The following is an 11,885-nucleotide window of genomic DNA, read 5'->3' as shown; positions in this document are numbered from 1 at the left end:
CAAAAGTTCAAAAATACAGACATGTTCTCGACTAAGACAGGTGCATGCATGTAGGACCATAGCAACAGTCTATAGATACATTTTAAATAACCAGACATGTCATCCTGCTAGCTCATCTGAAAGGAACACCCATGTTCTGGAAAAGTCTTGTGCACTAGTCTTGCGGACCACCCTGAAATGTATAATGGCCACACATGTTATGGAGAATTTTACAGAACATACAGCTGGCTGGTTACAGCTGACGGGTTACACACTGTATCAGCAGGATAGAACAGCAGCCTCTGGTAAGACAAGGGGTGGCGGTCTATGTATATTTGTAAATAACAGCTAGTGCACGATATCTTAGGAAGTCTCGTCTGAGGTAGAGTATCTCAAGATGAGATGTAGACCATCTATATTCTTCGTAGCTGTCCATTTACCACCACAAACCGATGCTGGCACAAAGAGCGCACTCAATGAGCTGTATACGGCTATAAGAAAACAGTAAAAAGATCATCCAGAGGCGGCGCTCCTAGTGAACAGGGACTTTAATGCAGGGAAACGTAAATCTGGTTTACCAACTTTCTACCAGCATGTTAAATATGCAACTAGAGGGGAAAAAAACAACAACTCTAGACCACCTTTACGCCACATACAGAGACACGTACAAAGCTCTCCCTCACCCTCCATTTGGCAAATCTGACCATAATTCTATCTTCCTGATTCCTGCTTACAAGCAAAAACTACAGCAGGAAGCACCAGTGACTTGGTCTATAAAAAAGTGGTCAAATGAAGCAGATGCTAAGCTACGGGACTGTTTTGCTAGCACAGACTCAAATATGATCCGTGATTCTTCCGATGGCATTGAGGAGTACACCACATCAGTCACTGGCTTCATCAATAAGTGTATTGATGATGTCGTCCCCACAGTGACTGTACGTACATACCCCAACCAGAAGCCATGTATTACAGGCAACATCCACGCTGAGCTAAAGGGTAGAGCTGACGCTTTCAAGGACCGGGACTCTAATCTGGAAGCTTATAAGAAATCCCGCTATGCCAAACCGACGAACCATCAATCAGGCAAAGCATCAATACAGGACTAAGATTAAATCATACTACACCGGCTCCGACACTCATCAGATGCGGCAGGGCTTGCAAACTATCACAGACTACAAAGGGAAGCACAGCCACGAGCTTCCCAGTTACACGACCCTACCAGACGAGCTAAATTACTTCTATGCTCGCTTTGAGGCAAGTAACACTGAAACATGCATGAGAGCATCAGCTGTTCCGGAAGACTGTGTGATCACGCTCTCTGTAGCCAATGTGAGTAAGACCTTTAAACAGGTCAACATTCACAAGGCCGCAGGGCAAGACGGATTACCAGGACGTGTACTCCGAGCATGCAGTGACCAACGGGCAAGTGTCTTCACTGACATTTTCAACCTCTCCCTGTCTGAGTCTGTAATACCAATATGTTTCAAGCAGACCACCATAGTCCCTATGCCAAAGAACACAAAGGTAACCTGCCTAAATGACTACTGACCCATAGCACTCATGTCTGTAGCCATGAAGTGCATTGAAAGGCTGGTCATAGCTCACATCAACACCAGAAACCCTAGACCCACTCCAATTTGCATACCGCCCCAACAGATCCACAGATGATGTAATCTCTATTGCTCCACACTGCCCTTTCACACCTGGACAAAAGGAACACCTACAGTATGTGAGAATGCTATTCATTGACTACAGCTCAGCATTCAACACCATAGTGCCCTCAAACCTCATCACTAAGGTAAGGACCCTGGGACTAAACACCTCCCTCTGAAACTGGATCCTGGATATCCTGATGGGCCGCCTCCAGGTGGTAAGGGTAGGTAACAACACATCAGCCACGCTGATCCTCAACACGGGGGCCCCTCAGGGGTGCGTGCTCAGTCCCCTCCTGTACTCCCTGTTCACTCATGACTGCATGGCCAGGCACGACTCCAACACCATCATTAAGTTTGTCAATGACACAACATGGTAGGCCTGATCACAGACAACAACGAGACAGCCTATAGGGAGGAGGTCAGAGACCTGGCCGTGTTGTGCCAGGACAACAACCTCTCCCTCAATGTGATCAAGACAAAGGAGATGATTGTGGATTACAGGAAAAGGAAGACCGAGCACGCCCCCATTCTCAACGGGGCTGCAGTGGAGCAGGTTGAGAGGTTCAAGTTCCTTGATGTCCACATCACCAACAAACTAACATGGTCCAAGCACACCAAGACAATCGTGAAGAGGTCACGACAACACCTCCTCCCCTTAGGAGACTGAAAAGATTTGGCATGGGTCCTCATGGGTCCTCTACTGCTGCACCATCAAGAGCATCCTGACTGGTTGCATCACTACCTGGTATGGCAACTGTATGGCCCAGTACATCACTGGGGACAATCTTCCTGCCATCCAGGACCTCTATACCATGCTGTGTCAGAGGAAGGCCCTAAAAATTGTCAAAGACTCCAGCCACCCTAGTCATAGACTGTTTTCTCTGCTACTGCACGGCAAGTGATACCGAAGCGCCAAGTCTAGGTCCAAGAGGCTTCTAAATAGCTTCTACCCCAAAGCCACAAGACTCCTGAACATTAATCAAATGGCTACCCAGACTATTTGCATTGCCCCCCCCCCCCCCTTGCTGCTGTGTACACTCTGCTTATTATCTAATAACTCTACCTACATATTACCTCAATTACCTTGACTAACCGGTGCCCCTGCACAATACTGCTGCTATTTAATTATTTGTTAATTTTATTTCTTATTTTTTTTAGGTATGTTGGTTAATAAGGGCTTATAAGCATTTCACTGTTGTATTCGGCCATGTGACAAATACAATTTGATTTGATTTATGACGGAATAAGACACTAACTGGCAGAATCAGACACTATTTAGCCGACATTGAAGAAAATGCAAGAAATCATATCAAATGAAAGAAAAAAACTGCTTAACAGATACCACATTTCATGCAACAAAATGTGTGGGATTGAGTTAGAGTAAGAGAGAGAGAGAGTTCTACAACGGGAGGAGACTCGTGTGACGTTCGACTCAATTCATATGTCCCTGCAGCGCAAAATCTCAGAGCGCACAGCTAATCAAAGACTGGTCCACTGCGAACGCACAAATATTCATTTTTGGGCACTCTAGAAATAAAGAAATAATCGAAATGGGTGAACGCCTAGCCTACACCCACGATCATTATATTTCCATTATTTTCTTTCTTTGAGTAGAAGGGTTTTGTTTTTCTCCGCTGCAGCTTTTGCATTGGATGGCATGCTTTATCAAGAAAAGCGTAGTACTTCTCTTCAAGATAAAATAGACATAGCCCTCTGCAGGTGAGCATTAGGGAGCTCACTATAGAATTTCGCGTTTCATTTCTTCATTAAGTGATTAGCGTTACTTGAAACTTGAGTTTACATTTTTTGCATTGAGCTAATCGGACACAAAGAGCAGAGGACGGAGAACAACGCTGCTGGAGTCGAGAATCATCATAGAGGACCTCTTGCGCAAGCCCCCACGAAAAATGTCATCTCAAACCAGAGTCAAGAAGGACAAGGAGATCATAGGAGAATATGAAACGCAAGTCAAAGGTGGGTATTACAGGATATGCAAATTCAGAAATGTTTTGACCTTGTGGAACTGCATCAATAGACCTGCAAGCTAAATGACACGAGACAAAATTGGGAAAGCATAGGCTACAGTTTCATTATTACATTTCAACGAATCATAAGTAAATCGACGTTTAGCTTTTGTGCCTGCTTAGTCACCTTACCAGTGCTGAGGGCTTGTCAAGTAGTACACATAGCGTCCATCACTGTGGTTTGGTCACCTTTATCATCAGCATCCCTATCTATGTAGCTATTTTGCATATAATTATATTGTACCCAGCCTTCAGGTGACAGGAGATCTGTCAATGAACTTCTGTAGGCCCATTGATGAGGCCGCTGGACATGTTGGAGAGACTAGGAACGTTCGAAAGAAGGAATCATATAACTGAGGTCAATTCTTATATGCACCCTAAAGACGCCAGGGTAAAAGACAAGGTTTAGAAACTCGGAGTCGGACATTGGCATTTCATGCTGGCTCGATTTAGGGTCAGTGTGTTTGAAAGGCTGCACGCTTTGTTGCTGGGTAGAACGATCTGTGTACTGTCATGGTCCCTGGGGGGGGGGGGGGGGTCTGGGGCGGAGCTCCGTTAATTGCGCTCCTTTGTTTACATTTATTGAGCCTTTGAGTTCAGCCACACCACATTGCCTCTATATTAATGTCACTGGAGAAGCAAATAGCATCCATTTATATTGGATATCAATTATATTTGAATACATTGTCTAAGTGCAAGAGGCATCACTACAGTCTCTGGTTCGAATCCAGGCTGTATCACATCTGGCCATGATTGGGAGTCCCATAGGGCGGTGCACAATTGGCCCAGCGTCGTCTGGGTTTGGCCGAGGTAGGCTGTCATTGTAAATAAGAATTTGCCTAGTTAAATAAAGGTGAAATAAAAAATTAAAATTAACATAGCATGACACTACTACAGCAGGGGGGCTCTGGTGGCATTCTCTCTCTGTCTCCTCTCTCTGTTAGGAAGAATATCCTGTAGGACAGGGATCATCAACTAGATTCAGCCGCTGGCCAATTAGTTTTTTTGAGCGGATGGCAGAACATAATTACAAATCATTTGTAGACTGCAAATTGACCTCAAGAAGCCCAAACAGATATAATATTTGACTAAAACATAATAATTTCAAAACTTGCCCTGCATTTGCATATTATCACGTACACTGAGTGTACAAAACATTAGGAACACCTGCTTTTTCCATGACAGACTGACCAGGTGAGTTCAGGTAAAAGCTATGATTCCTTATTGATGTCAGCTGTTAAATCCATTTCAATCAGTATAGATGAAGGGGAGGAGACAGGTTAAAGAAGGATTTTTAAGCCTTCAGACAATTAAGTATTGTGTATGTGTGCCATTCAGAGGGTGAATGGGCAAGACAAAATATGTAAGTGCCTTTTAAACAGGGTATGGTAGCAGGTGCCAGGGGCACTGGTTTGAGTGTGTCAAGAACTGCAGTGCTGCTGGATTTTTCACACTCAACAGTTTCCCATATGTATCAGAATGGCCCACCACCCAAAGGACATCCAGCCAACTTGACACAACTGTGGAAAGCATTGGAGTCAACATGGACCAGCATTCCTGTGGAACGCTGTCGACAGCTTGTAGAGTTCATGCCCCAATGAATAGAGGCTGTTCTGAGGGAAAAAGGTGGTTCAAGTCAATATTAGGAAGGTGTTTGTAATGTTTTATACACACAATGTAAATATCTCTATGAATAGGAATACTTTGGAACAGATTTCCAAAATTAAAATCACTTGGAGCTGATTTGCTGGTGTTTTTACAGTCTTATGCCCCCCACCCCCCCCACCCCCAATTTGTATTATTTTTTTTAACAGAAAACTTACACGTCGGCTGCCATTTGGGGATCCCTGCCCTACAGTATGTGTGTTTTCTGCCTGGCTGATGTTTACGAAGTGACAGTGCACCCTCAGAGCGTCAAGGTAGTGTGTGTGTGTGGGTGTGTGTGCGTGAGAGAGAGTGCGGCGGAGGGGAGGGCGGTCTGTGCTGTCTGTGCTGTGACTGAACAACATAGCAGGTCCTGTGGGGTCTGTATCCAGGCTTACGGTCCTGTGGAGTCCAGACAGATGACACTAACATCTGGCTGATGGGTCTTCTCATGCGAATGAGAGGCTCTGAAGGTGTTATGAAAGATACAGATGTTGTTTTGCATGCTGCCTATGGTGAAATGTCATATTTTTTGTATTTATCTTATCGCCCTGTTTTCTGTCCTTCCTCTTAGAGCATCTAGACCTAATTAAACAAATGTAGATTTACTTTATTTGACTGATTGTCTTACCCTAGGTCAGACAGTATCAAGGCCTGGTGACAATAGCTGGTCATATTAGCCTTCCACTCAGTTATTGTCTGTGATAAATTAGAAAGAACGTGTATACTCTCACTGTTTACACCCTTTAATAGTGTGGATGATCACACTTCCGCTGGCCTTCTAGCCTTCTGTTGCCTGGACCTGCCTCACTGCACTTTTTTTATGGTGCATTTGAAAGTATTCATACCCGTTTACTTTTTTCAAATGTTGTTACGTTAGTTTTATTCTAAAATTGATTTATTTGTTTTTTTCCCATCAAATCTACACACAATACCCGATAATGACAAATATAATTTTTTTGTTGTTGAAATTTTTGCTAATTTATAAAAAGTAAAGAAAACTGAAATATGACATTTACATAAGTATTCAGACCCCACAGAGGAACTCTACAGCTCTGTCAGAGTGACCATTGGGTTCTTGGTCACCTCCCTGACCAAGGCCCTTCTCCCCCGATTGCTCAGTTTGGCCGGGTGGCCAGCTCTAGGACGAGTCTTGGTGGTTCCAAACTTCTTCCATTTAAGAATGATGGAGGCCAATGTGTTCTTGGCAACCTTCAATGCTGCAGACATTTTATTACCCTTCCCCAGATCTGTACCTCGACACAATCCGGTCTCGACCTCTACGGACAGTTCCTTCAACCTCTTGGCTTGGTATTTGCTCTGACATGCACTGTCAACTGTGGGACCTTGTATAGACAGGTGTGTGCCTTTCCAAATCATGTCCAATCAATTGAATTTACCACCGGTGGACTCCAATCAAGTTGTAGAAACATCTCAAGGATGATCAATGGAAACATGATACAACTGAGCTCAATTTCAAGTCTCATATCGAAGGGTCTGAATACTTATGTAAATAAGGTATCTGTTTTTTATTTGTAATACATTTGCAAACATTTCTAAAAACATGTTTTCACTTTGTCATTATTGGGTATTGTGTGTAGATTGCTGAGGATTTAACAAAAATGTAATCTATTTTTGAATAAAGCTGTAATGTAACAAAATGTGGAAAAAGTCAAGGGGTCTAAATACTTTCCAAAGGCACTGTATGTACATAGTTCTGTTTCATTGATTTCAAAGTCTGAGATTATGGATCTAATAATGGATCACAGACTGATTCGATTTGTGATTTAGGCCTGAGGTAAAGGCTTTTAGGGAATTCTGTCAGGGTTGCAGCTGGGGATTTGTAGTTTATTATTGTCAAGCGTGTTAATCTGTTATTCACCATATTTATCACTGGGCTGGGCGAGACATGTTTTAAAAAGGATATGAATGATGCAGTTTCACCCAGTGCCGTCCTAGATAATCCAGCCCGTACTGCTGTCACTGTGTTTCTATGCATCTCAGGGTAGTGTCTGTGGGGTGTGAAATACAAAGGCAAATAGGAGATTGAGCTGGATCATTGAGAATAATACTGTGAATTGTCTTCTACTACTGTAAGAATGGCAATACAGTGAATATTTTAGCATGCTAGAGAAGCCTGAACTCCTCAGGAATGCTGTATATAATGTAAGCCATCCAAATGAACCATAAATACATAGGGGGTGGCGTATAACAATAAGGATGAACAAGTGACTGAACAGGCACCAAGAGAATGAGGAGAACCATCTTAAGCATCAGTGCTGCTAAGTGGGTTGAGTGGCAGTGTCAGTAAGCGAGAGAGGGAGAATTCCTCCCACCCAGTCTCAGTTACTGTGCTGCAGGGGCTTATGGTTAATGATCGCCTGAGTCAACCCTCAGACGCTAGGCTAGGAGGAGAGGAGAGTGTGAACTGCTACTGGAGGATTATGGGTTGCTCTACAGCACCACTCTTACTTCTACTGGGGAAGGGTTGTATGTCTATTACTGCTGGTAATAATGGTAGTGAAACCTAATGTTGCCTTATATGGTGGTGTGACTTTAAATGATGTCTAGTAAATAACATCTTGTCTTCAGCTTGCCATTGGCCAGACTTCTCCAGTATGGCTCCTCTCTCTCTCTACCATGGCACTGTGCCGACTGGAAGGTCGTTTTGTTCATTCAACCATCTATTATTCAGCATCCATCTGAAGCTGCCATGGGAGCCATTCTCTAGTCCTATAAAGCCTGGCTGTGTGTAAGACAAGGCCTTGAAAGAGAGCAAGGAAGAGACTGATGCTAATTTATGGAGAAATCCGCCTCTTCACTCATTCTCAGCTGCTCAACCACACAGAGGATCTCCAGCAACCAACACAAGGGGGCTCCGACATCCACGGCCTGTTGGTTTTGTTCGTCAGTTGGTTAACAACAATGGCAGCGTTTTGGGGCTCTTTCTGTCTGTAAGGCCCAATCACTGTGCTACCATAATGAGCTTCAGTTTATTGATGGCACCTGACGTGGTGAGTTATTGCGTTTTTATGTATGGATGATGTATATGAGAGAGAGAGAGGGTGTTGATGATCAGTGTTGCCTTTCTGATAGGCCGTGGCACAGCATAGCTAGCTGCTGCAAGGTTGCTTGGCTTGTATTTATTGATAGATTGATTTCAGTAAGGCATCAGTGAATCATTTTAATAGTCATTTGAGCTTGAGGATGAAGACGTATGAACCAATAGGAAAGGGCAATGTTATCATTGTGATTAGTCTCTGTTTCCTCTTAAATGTATCCGTTTTAAATGATTCACCAAGCAAGAAAACAACTTCACATCGCCACAAACATTTTGCTCAAAAGATATGTGAATTTCATAAGTCAACTTCTCTTTTGGTATCATTGCAAATGCAGTGTAGGCCCCTGCAATGGAGACGTATGAGACAGAGAGGAGAGGATTCTAAAAGAAAAGCCTTCCCCCTCGCAAGACGCTCAGAGACCGCATGGATCAAAGGTCTTGGGATCATACTGTACATGCACTAGCTGGATTGCACACAGACGTGCAACACAGTACACACAGCATGTCTCTGTAATCTCCGTTTCTTGTTCATCCATTACATTTTACAGGGAAGCTTCTCTACTTCCTTCTTATGCTAGATTGGCTTGATAACCTAATACTGACGCATTTCCACTGCTTGTTTTCACCTTTTTCATAATCCCTTCTAAACCACTCAGTTGTGTAGCCGGGCCATGTGGTGAAACTCCTATGGTGTGGTTGTCTTGTGAGTGGTTCGTTTTTTATTAGATTTGTCTGTTATTTGTCTGTACTGTTCTCTCTCCCTATCCCCCCCACACCCGGCCCTGGCTGGGGGACAGCATGTTGCCTGTCCTTTTGGCAGCCTTCCCTGGCTTTGGCTCTGGTGCTGAACCTGATCCCATTGCAGGAGAAGTGCTACAGAGCAATCTCCTCAGAATCCTTTTGTTGTTTTTAAGAACAGTGAACCCTTAATGAACAGGATGCCGGAGCTTTGAATAACATGCCCACCCAAATCTGCTCCAAAATGTTCTGTATATTAGTTTATTTTGATGGCTCATCATCTTTTCTCCACATTAGCATTTTTCTGTAGCTGTGATGCTGTCTTTATAAAGTGTTGTTTATGGTGCTTATGAGAACATCATTGAAGGTGATGCAGTTACAGATCTGTAGTTCCCTACTAAACGCTTCCATTTGTTAGTACTTGATGGGTAATGTCACCATGTGCACTACAGGCTCTAACATTCATATCATGACTCAGTGAATACACACACATATTCATCATTTGCCTTCCATAGAAAAGACAGCGTTTACCTTGCAGCATAGCATTCCCTTATGGCCTCTTTCTCAGGTCACAGCTCGCTAATGACCGGTACACCCTCTGTCTGTCAAACCCTGGTGATACTCATGTACAAGCATGCCGGCAATTTCTTCACTAATAGCGCACACACACGCAGACAGACAGAGGAAACAGGGTCATGTTGCTGCAAGCAGGCAGCACTCTGTGGTCTGGTCAAGGGAGTTTTCAGTTTTCACACCTTTGGGCTCAGGTTTCTGCTACTGGGCTGGTGATAAGCCCTTCTCTGCAGGTTGTCCTCAGCCAGACCAAAAGCAAACAAACTCAACCTGCTCTGCAGAGGCAAAAAAAGTGAGTGGGATTTGATTCACATCTCACATAGCAGGTACAGTACCGGTTAAACGTTTGGACACGCCTACTCATTCAAGGGTTTTTCTTTATTTTTACAATTTTCAACATTGTAAACTTTGAAATAACACATATGGAATCATGTAGTAACCAAAAAAAGTGTTAAACAAATCAAAACATTTTAGATTCTTCAAAGTAGCTGCTCTTTGCATTGATAACAGCTTTGCACACTCTTAGTATTCTCTCAACCAGCTTCACCTGGAATACTTTTCCAACAGTTTTGAAGGTGTTCCCACATTTGCTGAGCACTTGTTGGCTGCTTTTCCTTCACTCTGTGGTCCAACTCATCCCAAGCCATCTCAATTGGGTTGAGGTCGGGTGATTGTGGAGGCCAGGTCATCTGGTCAAATACCCCTTACATAGCCTGGAGGTGTGTTGGGTCATTGTCCTGTTGAAAAACAAATGATAGTCCCACTAAGCGCAAACCAGATGGGATGGCGTATCGCTGTAGAATGGTAGCCATGCTGGTTAAGTGTGCCTTGAATTCTAAATAAATCACAGACCGTGTCACCAGCAAAGCACCCCCACACCATCAAACCTCCATGCTTCACGGTGGGAACAACACATGCGGAGATCATCCGTTCACCTACTCTGCGTCTCACAAAGAAAATCTCAAATTAGAACTCATCAGACCAAAGGACAGATTTCCACCGGTCTAATGTCCATTGCTTGTGTTTCTTGGCCCAAGCAAGTCTCTTCTTCTTATTGGTGTCCTTTAGTAGTGGTTTCTTTGTAGCAATTCGACCATGAAGCGCTGATTCACACAGTCTCCTCTGAGCAGTTAAAGTTGAGATGTGTCTGTTACTTGAACTCTGTGAAGTTTTTTGGGCTGCAATTTCTGAGGTACAGTTAACTCTAATGAACTCTGGGTCTTCCTTTTTTTGTGGTGGTCCTCATGAGAGTCAGTTTCATCATAGAGCTTGATGGTTTTTGCGACTGCACATGAAGAAACTTTCAAAGTTCTTGACATTTTCCGGATTGACTGACCTTCATGTCTTAAAGTAATTATGGACTGGCACACCTGCTAATTGAAATGCATTCCAGGTGACTACCTCATGAAGCTGGTTGAGAGAAGGCCAAGAGTGTGGTACTGTACTGGTACTGTATGTCCAAAATCATTCTGTCTGTGTAATGTCAATGTTACCCAGAGGTCTGCTAAATACCCCTAGGATAGTTAGAGTAACAAAGTAATGTTTTAGCATAATAATCAAATCAAATCAAATGTATTTATATAGCCCTTCTTACATCAGCTGATATCTCAAAATGCTGTACAGAAACCCAGCCTAAAACCCCCAAAAGCAAGCAATGCAGGTGTAGAAGCACGGTGGCTAGGAAAAACTCCCTAGAAAGACCAAAACCTAGGAAGAAACCTAGAGAGGAACCAGGATATGAGGGGTGGCCAGTCCTCTTCTGGCTGTGCCGGGTGGAAATTATAACAGAACATGGCCAAGATGTCCAAATGTTCATAAATGACCAGCATGGTCAAATAATAATAATCACAGTAGAACAAATCTAGCCTCCGATTTCTACAATACAGAATGCAAAAGAATGCAAATGTCCACTATGCCTTACTAAGGTTAGAGAGAACCATATAGTGTATATCATGTACTGATGGCCTCCCATAATATTAACTCTCATGCCTCAGGATTCTACCCAGGCTACCCCTGTTTGTTTCATGCAGAGCAGAGGGCTTTGATGAGTTTCAGTTATGATCCCAGCACACCCAAAAGGGGAGAAAGTGTTATGTTTTATTAGAAGGGCTAGAGAGAGCAGCCAATATGAAAAGCATTCCAAAGAAACCGACTTCTTGCCAAGTGAGAGCCAAGGGGATAGTGTTCACACATTGGGTGGATAGACAATAG

General features: G+C 43.5%; 1 protein-coding gene across 4 annotated transcripts in view; it reads left to right on the top strand.

The window, feature by feature from the left end:
* The first annotated feature begins 3,072 nt into the window (after positions 1 to 3,072).
* The window catches only part of LOC139542853 (SLIT-ROBO Rho GTPase-activating protein 3), a 113,762-nt gene continuing 104,949 nt past the window's right edge, over positions 3,073 to 11,885 (top strand). For 2 of the 4 annotated variants that reach the window (XM_071348789.1, XM_071348781.1), the window contains exon 1: positions 3,075 to 3,608. In XM_071348789.1, the coding sequence (XP_071204890.1) occupies positions 3,542 to 3,608 (67 nt within the window). In that variant the 5' untranslated portion in view covers positions 3,075 to 3,541. Of the gene's footprint in view, positions 3,609 to 11,885 lie in introns of all 4 variants that reach the window. The other 2 variants (XR_011668564.1, XM_071348796.1) reach the window with 2 other exon arrangements.

This window comes from Salvelinus alpinus, chromosome 2 (assembly GCF_045679555.1).
Source record: "Salvelinus alpinus chromosome 2, SLU_Salpinus.1, whole genome shotgun sequence".
NCBI lineage: Eukaryota > Metazoa > Chordata > Actinopteri > Salmoniformes > Salmonidae > Salvelinus > Salvelinus alpinus.
The sequence above is the reverse complement of the archived record's forward strand: the minus strand, read 5'-3'. Positions and strand labels throughout refer to the sequence as shown.